Here is a 22,801-nt window from a genome sequence, read left to right as displayed (position 1 = left end):
AATATACATTAAAATATGCAGCAAGTGGGTAAAAAAAGTTTTCAACAAAAACGTACTTAGAGGGAGCCTGTCAGCAGGATTGTGCACAGTAACCTACACACAATGTCAGGTCAGCGCCATTAAACTGAATAAAATGATACCTTGGTTGATGAAATTCATCTTGTGGCTGTTTCTTAATTTTTATTTTCAGTTTTGTGTTAATGAGATTCTCGCATCCTAAGGCCGGTTTCACATGTCAGTGGCTCTGGTACGTGTAGTGACAGTGGGTCTATGCATATGTCAGCGTGTTTTCACGGACCTTGTGTCCGTGTGCAAAACACGGAGACATGTCAGTGTTTGTGGGAGTGCACGGTCCGCAAAATGTGCTGAACACGTGCATACGGAGAACAGTTCGCACTGTCCTCCGTGTTCACGGACTGCCGCCGGGGAAGAAGCGCTACTGTAAGCGATGTTCCCCGGCGGCTGGTGCTGAACACGGCTGTCATTCTCTCCTGCTCTGCTGGCAACAGTGAGCAGGAGAGAATGAATGAATGAAAACCCGACGTGGGGTCCCCCTCTGTTTGTGAACCAACCCGGCAAAACTCACAGCTGGGGGCTGCTATTCTCAGGCTGGTAAGGGGCCATTGATCTTGGCCCCCCAGCCTAAACACAGCAGCTCGCAGCTGCCAAGAGAAGGCGCATCTATTAGATACGCCTATTCTGGAGCTTTGTCAGGTTCTTCCCACTTGACCTGTAGCGGTGGCAAGTGAGATTAATAAGGGGTTAATGTCACCTTGCTATTGTAAGGTGACATTAAGCCCGCCTTAGTAATGGAGAATTGTCAATAAGACACCGATCCATTACTAATCCTAGAGTTATTCAAGGGCTAAATAAACACACAATAAGAACAAAGTATTTTAATGAAAGAATACATTACACAGTTCTAAAATCTTTATTATACTCCTAATCCCATATCAAAGTCATTGTTCTCCTGTAAAAAAATCAAAAAATAACAAACCAACAATATACATTACCTGTCCAGCGCTCAGTCAAGTCCCTCGACGTAAATCCATCTCGGGGGGTTAATCAGTTTACAGCCGGAGAGCTGCTAATGCGACTGCTCTGACTGTAAACTACTAGGCAATGAATGAGAAGCAGCGGCACAGGCTCTGTGATGTCACCGCTAGTTACTGAGCATGCGCCGGCTGCTTCCATTCACTCCTCAGTAGTTTGCAGTCGGTGCAGTCACGTTAGCAGCGCTCCGGCTGTAAACTGATTAACCCCCCGAGATAGATTTATGTACTGGGACTTGACTGAGCGCCGGACAGGTAATGTATATTGTTGGCTTGTTTTTTTTATTTTTTTTTTTACAGAACAATGGCTTAGATATGGAATTAGGAGTATAATAAATATTTTAAAACTGTGTAGTGTATTCTTTCATTAAAATACTTTGTGCTTATTGTGTGTATTTAACCCTTGAATAACTCTAGGATTAGTAATGGATCGGTGTCTTATTGACACCTCTCCATTACTAAGCCAGGCTTAATGTCACCTTACAATAGCAAGGTGACATTAACCCCTTATTAATCCCACTTGCTACCTCTACAGGGAAAGTGGGAAGAACCTGTCAAAGCTACAGAATAGGTGCATCTAATAGATGTGCCTCTTTTTGGGCAGCTGTGGGCTGCTGTTTTTAGGCTGGGGGGGCCAAGATCAATGGCCCCTTGCCAGCCTGAGAACAGCAGCCCCCAGCTGTGAGTTTTGCTGGGTTGGTTCAAAAACAGAGGGGGAGTGCACGCAGAATTTTCATTCATTCATTCTCTCCTGTTCGCTGTTGCCAGCAGAGCAGGAGAGAATGACAGTGGCGTTCAGCACCAGCCGCTGGGGAACAGCGCTTATTGTAGCACTTCTTCCGGCCGTCCGTGTGGTCCTGATGCGGCACGCGGTTGCCACACGGATGTACCATGTATTCACACAGACACAGATAGCTCCGATACCGTTTTTTCCGGTACCAGAATTATCTGGACGTGTGAGACTGCCCTCAGGCAGGGTAGATGTATGTGGTGCTCTGATTAGCTATTCATAATGTAGACTGCTGACAGGTCACTGATCCCTCACTAAAAGCAGATAGGATCAAGCTCATCCACTGTTAGGAGCTCAGGGGTATAACAGTAAGACAATACAAAAGATCTAACTCCAGTACACTCAAAAATATGGAGAGAATTTGTTGCTTTTAGAGTTTTATTAGGTTTGTCTTGTGCATACAAGAGTGGTTTCCAAATAACGTTTTGGCACAGGCACGAGCCTCCGTCAGGAAGACAATCTTCTGGCAGTTATATCATGTGTAGGTCCTGGATTTTCAGATTGTCCTTTGAAGTCTGTCAAAAAGTGGTCTTGCAAAGATGATGAAATGCCTATAAAGTGTTAAGAGGTAGTTCAGACCACAATGAGCCTTAATCACTTTTCATACAGAAGGTTGCAGCTGGTATGTGGCTCCCACTTGTGTCCTTGTTTGTGATTGCTTCAGTGTAGAGGCAGGGAGACCACTTTTTAACAGACTTCATAGGACAATCTGAAAATCCGGGACCTACACATGATATAACTACTAGAAGATTGTCTTCCTTACGTAGGCTCCTGCCTGAGCTGAAACACTGTTTGGAAACCACTCTTTTTCGCACATGACAAACTAATAAAACTCTAAAAGCAACAAGTTCTCTCCTCATATTTTTGGAGTGTGCCGGGGTTAGATCTTTTGTACTGATCCCTCACTGACTTGCCCCCTAGTTTGTATAATGAATACTTTCACATACTGATTAAAAAAACCCGCTTCTGCAGGCAGGTGCCGGACGCATAATAACATGGTTACTGTGCACGTAATCCCTTTTGCAGATTTACTTGAGCGAGGAAAAAAAGTTGGTTTTGAAAATAGCGCCCGGGGCGCCTGTGTAGTAGCAGCTATCTGTTTGTATAGAGATCCGATAGGTGCTGTTGCACAGGCGCCGGCGGTGCCATCTTGCTGGAGAAGAAAAAAATGTCCTCCACCAAGATGGTGCCACCCGCGCATGCGCAATAGCAGCTGTCAGCAACCTCCGAGAGCAATCTCGCCATCATGTGACAGGGTCACCGAGGGGTGGGATTTCCAGCACGATTGGGCACTGGTTTCTTGGTGTCGCTGTGATCTTTCCTAGTCACCGCTTTGAAAATGCCTGGGTTTAAGCCTTGTAAATGTCATTTTAGATTGAAGCACTCGTAGGAGCATTTTTATCACTGCCTGAGTATGCACTGATTTTGAGCTCACAGCATTTGCATTTATCTGCCAAACAGTGACGCAAAATATTTTTTATCTTGAGTTAATGTGAAATGCTCAAATACAGCTGACTTCATAGAAAGCTTCTTAGGCATTTTGTAATCATATAAATTTGCCCTCAAAATGATTTTGTCCTATAAAAAATAACTATATTGTAATTCCTGGAATAAGGAATCATGTATAATTTTAGATAGAACTAAGAGAAACTTTGCATTAATAAATAGTTATGATGATGACAAATAAAAAGTTTTGTAACATGTTATTAGATAACTTTACTTTGAACTTTCAATCTCAGGCATTTCTCAGGGTACAGCTCAGTAAATGTTTCACATCATGATGTTTTAGAGTCTATGAAGAGGGGAGGAGGGAGGGAACAAGTTTGTGCTGAATCATACCCCAGAAAGAAACTGAAACTGGTAGCAGAGCTAATAACAAAGAGAGCATCAGATCAACTAACCTCCAAACATGAGCTCAGAGGAAAAGCAAACTATTACATGAAGCATAGGGAGAAAACATACACTGAACGATTTATGCAGTTTATTGAAAGTTTAGATATGCTGAACTTGCCTTAATCTTGTTTTCCTGTTCTCACAAGCAGTTCTTGAGATGAGTGCAGGCATTCCTTATCAGGGCCTTTTTGCTCGGATCTGTAGAGGAGGAGCTTGACTACTGAGCATGTGCATAAAGTGCAGCACAAATTCATCTCAACTAACAGCTGAGATCCTTAGATCAGCAATAGAACAGACATTTATAGGACATTTCATAACTTTCCCAAATTCTTATGAAAAATATTCAGCACTTCCTGCATTTAAATACTGTACCCAATTTATTATATATTTTTGGAGTCAGAGTCGGTCCATTTCATACTGACTTCGACTCCACAGCCATGCTTGTATGGTGAGTGAGTGCAATCGGATTCTCAGATGCAATCGCAGCATGCTATGATTGATCTGTCATGTCGAATCAGCTATTGGCTTAAATGACAAAACTGGCACACCTTTTACAGAAAGGAATTGATCTGGGAATATTAAATATTAAACAGTCAGAATATTTTAATCCACCTTTTCCTTCTTGTATTATTGCATTTTGTGCTCCAGCGTCCCCTATAACGGCATTTTGCTTTTTTATGTATTTTTTAACCTTATTTGAAATAAAAGATTGGTTTTACTATATTTGGGATCTCTTCGTTGTCCTGTATAGCGGTGTATGGGATTCGTGATATATACTAATTCAAAAAGCGTCAGATCTAATGGAGTAACTGGGTACAGTTCCTGGGGACTGTCCTAATTTTTCCTTTGGCCTTTTAATGGCTGAACTGAAACTTGGTGGGATGATATACATGATTGGAATACAAACCTTGAAGGCTGCAACTTATTTATTAGAAACCAGATTAACAAGAGGTGTTGCACTGTATGTTAGGAAAACGTATATCTCTACAGAGATCCAAGCTTCAGAGGCTGGTAGCTCTGTAGAAATTGTTTGGGTAAGAATACAAGGAAAGAAAACAGAAAGGACACTATTATAGATGTTTACTATAGACCACCTGGTCAGACTGAAGATATAGATTTACTCTTTTTACATCAGATATCTCTGCTTACAAAAAAGTACGACATAGTGATCATGAGAGATTTTAACTATCCAAATATTTGTTGTGAATCTCTCTCAGGCAAAAGTAATGGGTCTAGAAAATTCTTATCTTCTCTTGCTGACGTTATCTTTCAAAATGTAGAAGAGAGAACAATAGGATCTGCAATCTTGGACCTAATTCTTACCAACGGGGAGGAAATGGTTGAGGAAGTAAAGGTCACTGGGAATTTAGGAGGCAGCGATCATACTAGCCTCAAATTTTGGATTACAAAAGGAGAAAGGCCAGTGAGGACTCAAGAGACTTTAAGGTTGGACTTCAGAATGGCAGATTTTAATGGACTCAGAAAAAGGGTAGGAAAGGTCCAATGGCTGGTTGTTCTAAAGGACAGAAATGTATAAGAGGGATGGAAGATTTTGCTAAATGAAAATAGCACTGCACAATCGGTAACAATCCCGAAAAGAAGGAAGAATTGGAAGCTTTTAGAGAGATCAGGATGGATAAACACTGAACTTAATCACTTGTTAAAAAGGAAATAAGAAATGTATATTAAATGGAAAAGAGGGGGTGTTATCTAAAGAAGAATATAATGCTACTTGTAGGGAATACAGGGAAAGCGTTTGAAGAGCTAAAGCCAATAATGAAGTAAGGCCGGTTTCACATTTGCGCTTTTGAGCGCAGCGACGGCCTGCACACGGCCACCGCTAAGCCCCGCCCCTGCCGTGCCTCCGCCGGTAGCTCCGCCTACCGGCGCATGACGCTGCATGCGTCCTGCGTCCCCTATCTTTATCACTGGGGGCACAGGCCGTGCGCAGTATGCGTTTGGCGGCGCATGCGTCCTTTTGACGGTGCGCCGAGCGCAACCAAACTGCAGCGGGCTGCGTTTGGCGCTGGTCGGCGCACCATCAAAAGGACGCATGCGCCGCCAAACGCATACTGCGCACGGCCTGCGCCCCCAGTGATAAAGATAGGGACGCAGGACGCATGCAGCGTCATGCGCCGGTAGGCGGAGCTACCATCGGAGGCACGGCAGGGGGCGGGGCTTAGCGCAGGCCGTTGCTGTGCTCAAAAGCGTAAATGTGAAACCGGCCTAAAGCTTGCAAGGGAGACCAAAAGCAGTAAATAAGGATTTTGGGGTTATGTCAAAGGCAAAATGAAAGTCAAATATGCTATAGAATTTTTACAGGATGAAAAAGGTGAAGTGGTCACAAATTATGTTGAGAAGGCCAAACTTTTAAGTTCCTATTTTGTATCTGTGTTCTCTAAGAAAGCAATTGTAACATCAACTGATCCTCACGGTGCTATCACAGAATACTAAAAGAGTTAGCAGAGGAAAGTGCAGAACCACTAGCCAGAAACTTTGAAAAATCCTGGTGTACAGGAGAAGCCCCAGAAGATTGAAGAAGGGCAAATGTTGACCCTATCTTCAAAAAAGGAAAGAAGAATCCAGGATATCTATAAACAGAAAGATAGTGAGGAAACACTTAGCTAACCTAAATGAATTCAAGTCTCCAGGTCCAGATGAATTACACCCCAGAGTACTGAAGGAGATAGCAGAAGAAATTTTTGAACCCCTCTCCATAATCTTTGAAAATTCTTGGAGAACAGGAGAAGTGCCAGAAGACTGGAGAAGAGCAAATGTTGTTCCTATCTTCAAAAAGGGGAAGAAGGTGGACCCAGGCAACTATAGGCCGGTGAGTCTGACTTCTATACCAGGAAAGATCTTTGAACAAATTATTAAACAACATGTATGTCAATACCTGGATAAGAATGAAGTGATTAAACAGAGTCAGCATGGGTTTGTAACTAATAAGTCATGTCAGACTAATTTAATTTCCTTCTATGACGGTATTACTGATTGGGTGGATCAAGGAAATGCTGTAGATATAGTATATCTTGACTTCAGCAAAGCATTTGACAAAGTCTCTCATACAATCCTTATTGAAAAAATGACTAAGTATGGAATGCACAAGGCAACTGTTAGGTGGATTCATAACTGGCTTAGTGATCGGACCCAAAGAGTGGTCGTAAATGGCTGCACATCCAGTTGGAAGAATGTCTCAAGTGGGGTACCACAGGGCTCTGTCCTGGGCCCTGTATTGTTCAACATCTTTATCAACGATTTAGATGAAGGAATTGAGGGTAAACTGATTAAATTTGCTGATGACACAAAGCTAGGAGGGATAGCTAATACTAGAGAAGAGAGAGAGAGGATTCATAAAGATTTAAATAAACTGGAGAAGTGGGCAGCAACTAACAGAATGGTTTTTAACAGGGAGAAATGCAAGGTACTACATCTGGGCAATAAAAATGAAAAAAGCATATATAGAATGGGAGGAATAGGGCTAAGTGACAGCACATGTGAAAAAGACTTGGGTATACTAATAGATCACAGACTGAATATGAGTCAACAGTGTGATGCAGCAGCAAAAAAGGCAAATGCAATTCTAGGATGTATTAACAGAAGCATACAGTCTAGATCACGTGAAGTAATTATTTCCCTCTACTCCTCTTTGGTCAGACCTCATCTGGAATATTGTGTCCAATTTTGGGCACCACATTTTAAAAAAGACATCAACAAACTGGAGCAAGTTCAGAAAAGAGCGACCAGAATGGTGACCGGTCTGCAAACCCTGTCTTATGAGGAAAGGTTGCAGGATTTGGGAATGTTTAGTTTGCAAAAGAGAAGACTGAGAGGAGACTTAATAGCTGTCTACAAATATCTAAAGGGCTGTCACATTGTAGAAGGATCAACTTTATTCTCATTTGCACAAGGAAAGACTAGAAGCAATGGGATGAAGCTGAATGGGAGGAGACAGATTAGATATTAGAAAAAACTTTTTGACAGTTAGAGTGATCAATGAGTGGAACAGGCTGCCACGAGAAGTGGTGAGTTCTCCTTCAATGGAAGTCTTCAAACAGAGGCTGGACAGACATCTAACTGGGATGATTTAGCGAATCCTGCTTTGAGCAGGGGGTTGGACCAGATGGCCCAGGAGGTCCCTTCCAACTCTACCATTCTATGATTCTATGATTCTAAGTTGGGGACAGGAAATTAATGGCCAGTGAGTCTTACTTCTATTCCAGTAAAGATCTTTATTAATAATAATTGTATTACTATAGGACGCATAGGTACGTCTAACGTGGCTACCCCCTGCTCTGTGTAGCACAGGCGATCAGATGATAGCAGCATCTAGTCTTCCATGAAGATTATTGAAGTAAAAGTTTTTAAAAATATTTAAAAAATATAAAAAGTTGAAATCACCTCCCATTCGCCCCATTCAAAATGTAGCAATAAAAAAAATAAATAAAGATACACATATTTCGTATCGCCGCATTCAGAAACGTCTGATCTATCAACATGTAAAAAGAATTAATCTGATTTGTAAATGGTATAATGAGAAAAAACAAAAAATGCCAGAATTACGTTTTTTTGTCACTGCAACATTGCATTAAAATACAGTAATGGGCAATCAAAAAATCACCAAAATAATATCAATAAAAATGCCAGCTTGGCACACAAATAATAAGCCAGCCCCTGATCACGAAAAATGAAGATTCTAAGGGTCTTGGAAAATGGCACCTTATTTTTTTTTAAAAATGTTGGATTTTTTTTTCACCACTTACATAAAAAAGACTCTATATATGTTTGGTATCTAAGAACTCGTAATGACCTGGAGAATCCTAATGGCCGGTCAGTTTTAGCATTTAGTGAACATATTAAAAACAAAAACAATTGTGGGATTGCACTTTTTCTTGCAATTTCACCGCACTTTGAATTTTTTTCCCAGTTTTCCAGTCCACGATATAGTAAAATCGATCGTGCCATTCAAAAAGTACAACTCGACTCGCAAAAAGACAAGCCCTCTCATTGCTATAGTGACAGAAAAATGACAAAGTTAAGGCTCTGGGAAAAGGGGAGCAAAAAATTGAAACGAAAAAAAAAAAAAGGAAATACCCCTGGTCCTTATAGGGTTAAAGCCTATGGGCAATCTAGAAGAAGGCAAACAAAGACGTATAAATCCAAACACAAGGATATGTTTTAAAAGTTTATTAATCACTGGTAATATGTTTTAAAGGGGTTGTCAAATGCTGTTCTCTAGCCACCTGATCAGGACAGCTGACGAGCCACTCAGAAAATGTTCGGCTCATTTCATCTGATAGGACACCCTATTAGTTTGATGTTGCAAGCTGGGCATAAAATAATTGCCCTAGAAGTTACCAGATCACATAGAAAATGGCCGCTCTCCATAACCAATCATGCAGAAAAGAGAGATGACAGCCCCATTAAGATGTTTGATCTACAATGAATGGTGACTTTAATAGAGACCTGTGGCCTTTCTGACAACCCCCCTTAAGATGACTATATACCGTATATGTAAATATTTGATATATATATGCACATGGTTGATATACAGCAAATGGTGACGTTATTAGACATTTCTGTCCTTTCAAGATTGCAGCTTCCATGTATCGAAATTACGGTATACTCCTAATCCCTATTGGTAGAGTAAAATCAAGTGAGCAAACTATCAGTTTATCAATTTCAGTGTGAAACCAAATCGAATGAACTGAATGATTTCAAATGAGGCACGATCACTGATGCTGAACCAGCTTGGGCTAATGTTAAAAACAGTCAAACCTTTTTTGTACAACAGTTTCAGGAGTATGCCAAAAACATTGTGATCAAGTAAAAAAAAAAGTCAGTGAATGAGAATCCTCTGAATTGTTCTGATCAACAGGCGGTGCTCAGTCCAGCAAATTGTACTCAAACAACACTGCATCTACACATCACCTCCGAACACACTAAGATGGTTTGGTGAATCCAGCATTGAGCAGGGGGTTGCACATGATGACCCTGGAGGTCCCTTCCAACTCTTAACATTGTATGATTTCAAAAGCTATCCAGTCTGCATGAGCCAATATTCCTGTAGAAAGTTTTCAGTACCTAGTGGTATCTCTGTCATGATGAATTGCTGCAGTTCAGAAGGCTGAAAAGTGTCCAACGCTGGAGACCATCGGAGAAGCAGGGAAGTGCAGAGACTGCTCCAGGAGGGGGTGAGTATGATGTGACAGCCGCCCCATCCCCCGCCGACCCCATGGGACAATGATTCGAGTATAAGCTGAGAGGGGGCACTTTCAGCCTAGAAAAATGGGCTGCAAATCTCAGCTTATACTCGAGTATATACAGTACTTCACATCTATGTTACATAGAGACAACCAACTCTTGGCTCCTGTCACCTGTTATTCCAGCTCAGGATGCTTTCACTACATCCCACAATTTTTTTGCATTTGTTGGCTTTGCCTCAGAAATGGCATTTTTGACATCACCCTACAAGTCTTCTATCAGATTAAGGTGAGGGGATTGGGCTGGAAACTCCATAACCTCACTTTTGTTGGACTCGAACAAAGATTTTGCCCATTTACTGGTGTGTTTGGGGTTGTTGTTTTGCTGAAACCCCCATTTCAATGGCATATCCTCTTCAGTGTAAGGCAACATGACCTCTTCAAGTATTTTAACATATGCAAACTGGTCCATGATCCCTGGTACGGGGTAAATAGGTCTGGCACCATAGTATGAGAAACATGCCCATATCATAATGCTTTCACCACCATGCTTCACTGTCTTCAGAGTGTATTGTGGCTTGAATGCAGAGTTTGGGGGTTGTCTGACGAACTGTCTGCAGCCCTTGGACCTAAAATGAACAATTTTACCTTCATCAGTCCACAAAATGTTTCTCCATTTCTTTTTAGGCCAGTTGATGTGCTATTTAGTAAATTACATCCACTTCAGTACATGTCTTTTTTAAACAGTGGGACTTTGTGGGGAATTCTTGCTTAGAGATTAGCTTCACACAGGTGTCTTCTCACTGTCACAGTACTCACAGGAAAATTGAGACTGTCTTTGATCATTCTGGAGCTGATCATTGGCTGAGGCTTTGCCATCGTCTCTATTCTTCCATCCATTTGAATGGTAGTCTTCTGTTTTCTCCCACGTCTCTCTGGTTTGGCTTTCCATTTTAAAGCATTGGAGATCATTTTAACTGAACAGCCGGTCATTGTCTGCACTTCTTTATAAGTTTTACCCTCTCCAATCAACTTTTTAATCTCAGTACGCTGTTCTTCTGAACAATGTCTCGAAAGACCTATATTTCTCAGACTTTAAAGGAGAATTGCATGTATAACATGCCTTGGCTTCACCCTTAAATAAGGACCACCTGATTCACACCTGTTTCTTCACAGAATGATTGACCTCACTAATTGAACTCTACTACACAGACTCAGAAACCTGCAGATCATGAATGCAGAGCCTGTTGGTTTTCTTAGAATCTACTGAACCAACTAGTAAATTGTTTGACATGTGGTAGTATAATCTATACCAATAACCGTTATTAATTTGGTTAGTCACATTGGACTGCTATTATTTTGAACACTACTGTAATTCTCAATCATTAGTATCCTAAATTACATTCCCTTATCCCGATTTAACGTGACTTTTCTTGGACCGTAACTGTTCTATTTTTATAATTTGTCAATAACATAAGAAAGAGAATAGATACTTTCTGTTACGGGCTGGCAGAACGCACCAAATAATAAAGATGAAATAATATATAAGGTGCGTTCGCAGCCCAGGGCCCACCGTGCAGAGATGTCCAACTGCAGATAAAACAATGAGGAGAAGGCATGTAGGAGCGAGTCGGACACCGGTGGGAAAACACTAACCCGGTGCGAACAGGCACGAACCTCGTTACTTCACGAGGCACGTGCCAGCCGGCGAACAACCGCAACCTGTTAGCGTCACAGGTCACGGTAGTGTGAACCACCGCTAGTACGGGTGCACTGTCCGCCCTGACGGACGCCACTAACCAGCCTAACAACTGAGCTGGAAAGCGCTCCTAAGGCGCACGGCGTTACTTAGGCGGACGCTGTGGTAGCAGCGGTCCAGAAGGCCTGTACTGGCCGACGCCCAAGGCGGAAGAGGAAGACGATGAGGAACACTGCGGCGCTATGCAGTGTCAGAGCTGCTGTGCTGACTCCAATTTCTAACCCTAACACATATGTAATATCCAAGGAGGGGGAATTATAATGCATCAATCACCAGGCTCATTCATCCATCATCACACATACACTAAGTACTACAGCCTCAGAGTCTATCATAGCGCATGGCGGGGCGGCCATGCAAACCTTTTATAGCCGTGCCCTTCCAGGACCTTCTTGATCCTCCTGATGGACCAATGAGAACTGGAGAAGGACCTGAGCATGTGACTCCCGATCCCCAATGGGAGATCGTCTCATGAGCATGCCCAGTGGACTGAAGGAAGGACTGACTCTGGAGACTTTTGCTGCTGGCCAGGCTGCATTGCCATAACTGGACCAGAGGTGGCAGCAGCAACCAAACCCACAATGCTCGTGTGGGCTGAACGCCGGGATCATGGAGTCTGCTGAGCAGGCTCCACTGCGGCCGGAGAATGGGAGACCGACGATGGCAAGGCTCGGAATTCCCGCTGTGCAGCGCCCGGAACCTGATGCCTATCATTACCCCCCCTCCTAGGGCCCCCTCCCCTCTGAGTCTTGCTGCGCTCAAATGCCGCAATAAGGAGTGGGGCGTGGATATTCTCCACTGGCTCCCAGGTCCGAGCCTCAGGAGCATGACCCTTCCAGTCCACCAAATAAAATTTTTTGCCACGCACTACCTGCATCCCACGATGGCATTCACCTCGAACTCGTCCGAAGACAGGTCAGATGTTCCGGCAGATGACTCGGAAAACCGGGACAAGTGAGCAGGCTTAAGGAGGGACACGTGAAAGGTGTCAGAAATGGCCAAGTGTGGAGGAAGAGCCAGGCGATAGACCACAGGGTTGACCTGCTCCAGGACCTTGAAGGGACCAATGTTTCGCGGCGCAAACTTGGTGGACTCGGCCCGCAGCCTGATATTTCGGGCAGAGAGCCACACCAAGTCGCCAGGGGAAAAAGTTGGAGCAGGACGCCGATGCGTGTCGGCGGATGCCCTCATTCTCTCCTTTGTGGCTCAGATGGCATCCAGAGTGCGATCCCAAATGTTGCGAGCCTCCACTGCCCAGTCTGCCTCCCTGGAATCAGTGGAAGACACTGGCATCGGGACGGGGACGTGCGGATGCTGGCCGTAATTAAGGAGGAACGGGGTCTGACTAGTAGAATCAGCCACTGCATTATTCAGGGCAAATTCTGCCCACGGTAGTAAGGATGCCCAGTCATCCTGCCTGGCCGAAACAAAATGTCGCAGGTATGTGACCAGAGTTTGTTTAGCTCTCTCAACCAAGCCGTTCGTCTCGGGATGATAGGCGGAGGACAAATTTAGCTCAATGCTGAGCAGACTGCAAAGCTCCCTCCAAAACCGAGAGGCAAATTGGGGACCCCGGTCACTAATTATCTTGTCCGGAATACCATGTAGACGAAATACGTGCTTTATGAACAGCGCGGCGAGACCACGGGCAGAAGGCAGCCGCATGAGTGGCACCAGATGCACCATTTTAGAAAAATGATCGGTGACCACCCAGATGACCGTGCTGCCACTGGATTTGGGCAGTCCGACCTCAAAATCCATGCCGACCATCTCCCAGGGTCTGTCTGCCATCGGGAAGGGGTAAAGTAACCCAGCAGGCCTCTGCCTAGAGGACCTGTTCCGAGCACAGGAGATGCATGCCTGAATGTATTTTCTCGTGTCCCGAGCCATGTGCGGCCACCAATAAGTCCTTGCCAGGAGTTCCGTGGCCCGCCTAGTTCCAAAGTGACCACCCACCCTGGACACATGAGCCCACGAGAGAACCTCTGGCCGCAGGCGGGGAGGAACAAAGGTCTTACCCGGCGGCAGTTACTCAAGAGCGACCGAAGCCACGGTCCTCAGAATCTCAGAGGGGACGATTAGCCGAGGCTCTGCCTCCTCCTCCTCCGCTGACACCACCGAGCGAGAGAGGGCATCAGCCCTGACGTTCTTCTCACGGAACAGATAGTGCAGGGTGAAGCGGAAGCGGGAGAAGAAAAGCGACCACCTGGCTTGACGACAGTTCAACCGCTGGGCTGTGTGTAAGTACACCAGGTTTTTATGGTTGGTGTAGACCTGAAAGGGGAACCGGGCTCCCTCCAGGAGATGCCTCCACTCGGAAAAGGCAAACTTCATTACCAGCAGCTCCCTGTCTCCGATGGAGTAGTTTCTCTCCGCCGGTGAGAAGGTCTTGGAGAAAAAGAAGCAGGGATGCATCCAAGCTTGAGCATCCTTCTGGAAAAGGACTGCTCCTGCACCGACGGACGAGGCATCTACCTCTAGGATAAAGGGTTTATCCACATCGGGACAATGGAGGATAGGAGCGCCAGCAAAATGGGTTTAAGGCTGGTTTCACACTTGCTTTCTTTTGCGCTGTATTTTAGCGCTAAAAAACGCATGCGTTTTTCCCCCCTATATTTTGCATGGGATGCGCTTATGTGCGCATACACATGCGTTTGTATGCGTTTTTGCGGGCATGCGTTTTTTGTGGTGTGCGCTCGGGCGCACAAAATGCATCCTGTTGCATTTTTTGGGCGTCCAACTTGCCTCAAAAAAATGCATGCGCGCGCAATGCGTTTTTTTACAGCAAGTCACCCATTGTAAGTCTATGGGTGCGCATACGTGCGCATTGGCATGTGCATGTATGCTTTTTTTGCGCATGCGTTTTTTTATTGACCATTGGTTAGTCAATGGAAATTAGGGGTTAGGGTTAGCGTTAGGGTTAGTTAAGGGGGTTTAGGGTTAGGGTTAGTATGGTTTGGTTAAGGGTTAGGGTTAGTTATGGTTAGGGTTAGTAGGGTTTGGTTAAGGGTTAGGGTTTAGGGTTAGGGTTAGTAGGGTTTGGTTAAGGGTTAGGAGTTAGGGTTAGTAAAGTCATGATTTGGTTTAGTGTTAATCCTAACCCTATCTTGATTTTTTTGGTGAGGCCAACTAATGTTGGAAAAAAACGCAAACGCGGTAAAAACGCACTAAAAACGCTGCGTTTTTTTCATGAATGCGCATAAAAATGCTTGAAAAAACCGCAGCATTTGTATGCGTTTGTATGCGTTTTTTCAATGCGTTTTTTTGCACGAAAAACGCGCTGCAAAAAAAAGCAAGTGTGAAAGTAGCCTTAAGAGACGAGAAGGCCGCGGAGACCTGTTCCGACCAAACCTTAGGATTGGCTCCCTTTTTGGTGAGAGTGTCCAAAGGAGCTACCAGTGTGGAGAAGTGGGGGATGACCTGACGGTAGTAAATAACGAACCCCAAAAACCGCTGCACCGCTTTAAGAGAGTGGGGCTCCTGCCAGTCCATTACCGCCTGCAATTTGGCAGGATCCATAGCCAACCCTTGGGCCGAGATGATATAGCCCAGGAAAGGAAAATACTCCTGCTCAAACAAACACTTCTCCAACTTGGCGGAGAGAATTCGCCCGCAAGCGGTCGAAGACCTTGCAGACGTCTCTCCGGTGAGAGGCCAAATCTGGAGAGAAGATGAGGATGTCATCCAGATAGACCACCACCGAGGTGGAGAGCATATAGCGAAAGACATCATTCACAAAGTCCTGGAAGACAGCTGGTGCATTACAGAGGCCAAAGGGCATGACCAGATACTCATAATGGCCATCCCTGGTATTAAAGGCTGTCTTCCACTCGTCCCCTTCACATATGCGGATCAGGTTGTAAGCCCCCCCCCCCGTAGATCTAGCTTAGTAAAGACCCGGGCCCCAAGCAACCTGTCGAACAACTCAGAGATCAGGGGAAGAGGATACTTGTTTTTGATGGTTATTGCATTGAGACCTCTGTAATCAATGCAAGGGGCAACTCTCCACTCTTCTTCTGTACGACGAAGAATCCCGCCCCCGCTGTTGACACTGACTTCCTAATAAACCCCCTTGCCAGGTTCTCACTGATGTACTGTGACATGGCCTCCGTCTCCGGGAAGGACAGAGGATATACGCAGCCTTGAGGAGGCTCCGCGCCTGGCAAGAGGTCTATAGGACAGTCGTAGGGGGATGGGGCAGAAGGGTCTCAGCGGACATTTTGGAGAACACGTCGGCGTATTGCTGGCAGTGACTTGGGAGTGCGGAGAGATCTGCGAGAACCTCGGTGGAGGCTATCTGAACACGGTCCTTCACACACCTATCCTCACAGGACTTGCTCCAACCCAGTATTCTCCCCGAGGACCACTCTATATGGGGACCAATGCAACCAAGGAACTCTTAGAAGGACCTGGTCAATGCCCTCGGGCATAACAAGGAGAGACAACATCTCGTGGTGAGACGGCGAGAGCCACAGAGGAGCTGTCTTGTGTGTTATTTGGGATGGTAAGGTCGAACCGTTCACAACCCTAATGGTCACGGGGTGAGGAAGTGGCACCAAGGGAATTGCGTGCCGTTGGGAGAAGGCCGAGGACATAAAGTTTCCCTCCACCCCAGAGTCCACACAAACCTCTACCTCCCAGTAATACCGCACTCTAAAGTCCCTCTGAAGGACAGTTTGGAGGAGAAAGCTCCAGTGTCTAGTAGGCCTCTTCTTGCTGACGAAGTGACCGGGCTGTCGACACCGGAAACAAAGTGCGGAGGTCCGCACCGGGCATACTCGGAACCAGTGCGAGACACGTCCATGGCCTCCGGGGCGCGACTCCCAGATCTGGTAGGTCCAGAGGTCTAGAGAAGGCGGGAGCCAACCTAATCCTCGGTCTGGAGTGCAAATGCTCCAACCCGCGCTCCGTAAAATGGAGATCAATGTGGTTGGAGACGGTAATCAGCTCCTCCAGACTAACGGGAACCTCCCTGGTCGCTAGAGCATCCTTAACGTGCCCCGCCAAACCTCTCCAGAACACAGGGATGAGTACCTTATAAGGCCATTCCAGCTCGGAAGCCAGTGTACGAAAACGGACGGCATAATGGCTGACCGAGAGGGAACCCTATGCTAATGCCAATAGCTGGAGAGATGTGTCGTGTGTAACCCGTGGCCCCAAAGAAAATCTGCTTTAAAGATGTCAGGAACTGAGCAGCACTCAAAACCACGGGGTCACCACGCTCCTATAGTGGAGTGGCCCATTCCAGAGCCCTGCCCGACAGTAAGGAGATGATGAACCCCACCTTAGCACTGGCTCAAGAAACCCCTACAGGCGGTAGTGTCACCCGAGAACTTGTCGGGCAATGGGAGACGGGATAATATCGGGGCAGGCTTGGACATGGAGGCACGAGAGACTGCCTCCGCTGCTGCCTGGACGGCAACTGCAGTGACGTCCGCAGCTGTTGAGTGCTCAAGAGCGGACAATCTGCCCTCCAGCTGCTGGACATATTGCTGCAGGCACTGCTCGTTCGCCATTGTTAGCCAGGCTCTGGCGCTATGATAATGTTACAGGCTGGCGGAACGCACCAAATAATAAAGATGAAATAAAATATATAAGGTGCGTTCGCAGCCCAGGGCCCACCGTGCAGAGGTGACCAACTGCAGCTAAAACAATGGGGAGAAGGCGTGTAGGAGAGTCGGACACTGGTGGGAAAACACTAACCCGGTGCGAACAGGCACGAACCTCGTTACTTCACAAGGCACGTGCCAGCCGGCGAACAACCGCAACCTGTTAGCGTCACAGGTCACGGTAGTGTGAACCACCGCTAGTACGGGTGCACTGTCCGCCCTGACGGACGCCACTAACCAGCCTAACAACTGAGCTGGAATGCGCTCCTAAGGCGCACGGCGTTACTTAGGTGGATGCTGCGGTAGCAGTGGTCCAGAAGGCCTGTAGTGGCCGACGCCCAAGGCGCAAGAGGAAGACGATGAGGAACACTGCGGCGCTATGCAGTGTCAGAGCTGCTGTGCTGACCCCAATTCCTAACCCTAACACATGCGTAATATCCAAGGAGGGGGAATTATAATGCGTCAGTCACCAGGCTCATTCATCCATCATCACACATACACTAAGTACTACAGCCAGAGAGTCTATCATAGTGCATGGCAGGGCGGCCATGCGAACCTCTTATAGCCGTGCCCTTCTGGGACCTTCCTGATCCTCCTGATGGACCAATCAGAACTGGAGAAGGACCTGAGCATGTGACTCCCGATCCCCAATGGGAGATCATCTCATGAGCATGCCCAGAGGACCGAAGGAAGGACTTAGACTCTGGAGTCTTTTGTTGCTGGCCAGGCTGCATTGCCATAACTGGACCAGAGGTGGCAACAGCAACCGAACCCACAATGCTGGTGTAGGTTGAACGTTGGGATCGTGGAGTCTGCTGAGCAGGCTCCACTGCGGCCGGAGAGGAATGGGAGACCAACAATGGCCAGGCTTGGGATTCCCGCTGTGCAGCGCCCGGAACCTGAAGCTTAATATTTTCTCTATAATTTAAGAGAATATGATTTTTGGATAAAACGTTTGCCACATTCAGAACATTAAAATGTTTTTCCTGTGTGAGATCTTTGAATTATAGATTACTTTTGCCTAAAACATGACCCAAATATAGTAGATGAAAATAGCTTCTCCTCTGTGTAAATTCTGTGATAAGATCTGTATTATGGTTAAAAAAATTAATACTGTATACATGAAAATAGTGTATTCTCCTTATGTGAATTTGCAGATATCTAACAGAAGCTGTTTTCTGTTTAAAACTGTTCCAAATTTTTAACATGAATAAGGCTTCTCACCTGTGTGAATTCTCTGATGTCTAAATAAAACTGATTTCTGGGTAAAGCATTTGCCACATACTAAACATGAAAATAACTTCTCCCCTGTGTGAATTCTCTGATGTTCGATAAGATTTGGTTTCCTTGTAAAACATCTCCCACATTCTGAACATGAAAATGTTTTCTGTCCAGTGTGAATTGTTTGATGCGTTCTTAGAGTTGCTTTATGGCTAAAAAACTTTCCACATTCAGAACATGCATATGGCTTCTCCCCCGTGTGAATTCTCTGATGTGTAACAAGCGTTGATTTGCAGTTAAAACATTTTCCACATTCAGTACATGAAAATGGTTTCTCCCCTGTGTGAGTTCTCTGATGTCCTACTAAAGCTGATTTCTGGTTATACCATTTCCCACATTCTAAACATGAAAATACCTTCACCCCTGTGTGAATTTTCTGATGTCTAACAAGAATGGAATTGGTGTTAAAACATTTCCCACATTCAGAACATGAAAATGGTTTCTCCCCTGTGTGAGTTCTCAGATGTTTAGCAAGGTCACAATTCTGAGAAAAACATTTCCCACATTCCGAACATGAAAATGGCGACTTCTCCCCTGTGTGATTTCTCTGATGTGTAAGAAGTTTTGATCTTGCACTATAACCTTTCCCACATTCTAAACATGAAAATGGTTGCTTCCCAGTGTGAATTCTCAGGTGTTTAGCAAGGTCACATTTTTGAGAAAAACATTTCCCACATTCTGAACATGAAAATGGTTTTTCCCCTGTGTGAAATCTCAAATGTTTAACAAGGTCAGATTTCCGAGGACAACATTTCCCACATTCTAAGCATGAAAATCTTTTCCTCCCTCTGTAAGCTCTTTGATGCTCACCATCCCTTTTGTTTTGTGTATTTTGCTCAACAGTCTGTGATGAACCAGAAGATAGAAGCCGTTGAGAAGGATTGGATGATAGATCTTTGCTTTGAAGGGCTGGAGCTTTATCTGGGATTATGGCATAGTCTTCATTTGTATCTAGTGCGATGCCATGATCATCTGCTGTAAAACCTGACAATATCAGATATCCCTCCAAGCTCCTCGTACAGTCATCTGCCAAGAATAAAGCCAATTTTATTATTTTTCAGTAACACGGCCATAAAATAATATGTATTGTATTTATCTATTTAGAACATTTCTACATCAAACGTCTAAGCAAATTGTAGCAAAGTTTAATTTTCAGCTCACTACGACAGTGGCAACAACAATAAACCCTGTTAGACACTGAGTTTGGCTTACTCTTGACCTGCTTCCTGATTCATCACCTGCTTAGACGTCCACCTGCTTCACCTTACCGGAAAATACTTTCCAATATAGACCATACATGGAGTACTGTGTACAGTTTTGGGCAAAGGTGCTCAGGAAGGATATAATGGAACTAGAGCGAGTACAAAGGAGGGCAACAAAATTAATAAAGGGGATGGGGGAACTACAATACCGAGAGATTAGCAAAATTAGGATTATTTAGTCTAGAAAAAAGACGACTGAGGGGGGATCTAATAACCATGTATAAGTATATAAGGGGACAATACAAATATCTCAACGAGGATCTGATTATACCAATGAAAGTGACGGTCACAAGGGGGCAATCTCTGCCTCTGGAGGAGAGAAGGTATTTCCACCAACATAGGAGATGATTCTTTATTGTTAGGGCAGTGAGAATCCGGAATTCCCTGCCTGAGGAGGTGGTGTTGGCGAACTCAGTCAGGGGTACAAGAGAGGCCTGGATGTCTTCCTGGAGCGTAACAATATTGTATCTTACAGTGATTAGGTTCTTTAGAAGGATGTAGATCTGGGGATTTATTATGACAGAATATAGACTGAAGTCGATGGACAAAGGTCTTTTTTCGGCCTTGATAACTATGTTAAAATATAATTTTATTCATATGCAAGTTTAAAATAACATAAATACATAAAAACAGTTAAGACATTGGAAGACGTACTAATGGTTAAATCAGAGAAAATCCCCAACTGTAATGTGCTTATCAAATTGTAGATTGAAAGAAACCTTTTACAAGAAGTATCCAACAATGATAACAAGTAGCAATAAATATCAAAGTAAAATATGGTAGAAGTGCACCAAGAGTTGGGAGATAGGTGTCCCAACAACACGTAAAACACATAAAAAAAAGTAGTTATGGATGGAAAAATGTGTAATTAGTAAGAGCTGATATATTATGGATACCGGCTCATCCACCAGAGCGCACTCGATATGTGACATGATTAGTTTGAGTCTGACCTATGTATCAAACTTTTAAGTGACCATGACTAACTGATCAAGTCTGTAGCCCCAATCTCTCTTCAAAATAGTAAAAGTGGTAATAAACAGAAGAAATCAGTATTAAGTTGAAGGGGTACTGAAATGTACTTATCTCTATGCATGTCTGACTGCCAATTCCCTGTAGCAGCCGCAATAGAGTCAGCCACTTAGAAAAAATGTAGATACCTACTGGAGGGATTCGTCACGCGGTAACTAAGTATATGAACCACATATGCTCATAGTTTCAATCCACGAAAGAGCTAGTTGTTCTACCTTGATTTCAATCTATGCTTTTGTCGTCCAACAAAACGTTTAAGTGGATGCCTTATTACGTTTGTTTGAGCTTAACACCCCAAGACCAAAAGCCAAGTTGAAAGAATCGTTCAATTTCAGACTAGTGATAAGGACTGGCTCTGCTCAAGACTTATAAAACTTAAGGAAAAAAATAAACTGTAGTATAAGTTGCTATGCATGCAAATAGGAACATGTTACCGCTGAAAACTTCATCTTGTCCCGCAAAAAACGAGTCGCCATACAGCGTCATCAGTGAAAAAATAAAAAAGTTATAGTTCGCAGAATAAAGCGATGCAAAAATAATTATTTTTTATATAAAATTGTTTTCATTGCATAAAAGCGCCAAAACATAAAAAAAGACACAAATGAGGTATCGCCGTAACCGTACTGACCCGAAGAATAAAACCGCTTTATCAATTTTACCGCACGCATAACGGTGTAAACGCACCCCCCCAAAAGAAATTCATGAAATGCTGGTTTTTGTTCATTCTGCATCCAAAAATCGGAATAAAAAGCGATCAAAAAACGTCACATGCCCGAAAATGGTACCAATAAAAATGTCAACTCATCCAGCAAAAAATAAGACCTCATATGACTCAGTGGGTCAAAATATAGAAAAATTATAGCTCTCAAAATGTGGTGATGCAAAAACTATTTTTAAAATAAAAAGCGTCTTTTGCTGCAAAACATAAAAACCAGCTAAAAATAGTAAATCAAACCCCCCTTTATCACCCCCTTAGTTAGGGAAAAATAATATAATAAAAAAAAATGTATTTATTTCCATTTTCTCATTAGAGTTAGGGCTAGCGTTAGGGCTAGCGTTAGGGCTAGGGTTAGGGCTAGGGGTGTGTTGGGGTTAGGATTGGAGTTAGAATTGGGGGGTTTCCACTGTTTGGGCACATCAGGGGCTCTCCAGACGCAACATGGCATCTGATCTCAATTCCAGCCAATTCTGAGTTGAAAAAGTCAAATGGTGCTCCTTCCCTTCCAAGCTCTGCCATGCGCCCAAACAGTGTTTTACCCCCATATATGAGGTATCAGCCTACTCAGGACAAATTTCAAAAACACCTTGGGGTTCCAATTTCTCCTGTTACCTTTAGGAAAATAAAAAATTGGGGGCAAAAATATCATTTTTGTGGAAAAAAAGTATGATTTTTTTATTTTCACGCCCGGGCGTTATAAACTTCTGTGAAGCACTTGGGGGTTCAAAGTGCTCACCACACATCTAGATAAGTTCCTTGGGGGGTCTAGTTTCCAAAATGGGGTCACTTGTGGGGAGTTTCAACAGTTTAGGCACATCAGAGGCTCTCCAAATGCGACAGGACACCCACAGACCATTCCATCAAAGTCTGCATTCCAAAATGTCACTACTTCACTTCCAAGCCCTGACGTGTGCCCATAGTGGTAGTTTTCTCCCACATATGGGGTATCAGCGTACGCAAGACAAACTGAAAAACAAATTTTGGGGTCCAATTTCTCCTGGTACCCTTGGGAAAATAAAAAATTGGGGACTAAAAGATCATGTTTGTGGAAAAAATATGATTTTTTTATTTTCTGTGAAGCACTGGGGGGTTCAAAGTGCTCACCACACATCTAGATAAGTTCCTTGGGGGGTCTAGTTTCCAAAATGGTGTCATTTGTGGGGGGTTTCCACTGTTTAGGCACATCAGGGGCTTTCCAAACGCAACAT

The 22,801-nt window shown here is 44.3% G+C and overlaps 1 protein-coding gene across 1 annotated transcript in view; it reads right to left on the bottom strand.

The window, feature by feature from the left end:
- Positions 1–18,059: 18,059 nt before the first annotated feature.
- Positions 18,060–22,801, bottom strand: part of LOC141051170 (uncharacterized) — a 211,955-nt gene continuing 207,213 nt past the window's right edge. Inside the window, 1 exon segment of the mRNA XM_073548035.1 lies at positions 18,060–19,610. Coding sequence (XP_073404136.1) covers positions 18,505–19,610 — 1,106 coding nt within the window. The 3' untranslated portion in view covers positions 18,060–18,504.

Source organism: Dendrobates tinctorius, unplaced genomic scaffold (genome assembly GCF_039654945.1).
Source record: "Dendrobates tinctorius isolate UK_male_01 unplaced genomic scaffold, ASM3965494v1 ptg000155l, whole genome shotgun sequence".
NCBI lineage: Eukaryota > Metazoa > Chordata > Amphibia > Anura > Dendrobatidae > Dendrobates > Dendrobates tinctorius.
The sequence above is the reverse complement of the archived record's forward strand: the minus strand, read 5'-3'. Positions and strand labels throughout refer to the sequence as shown.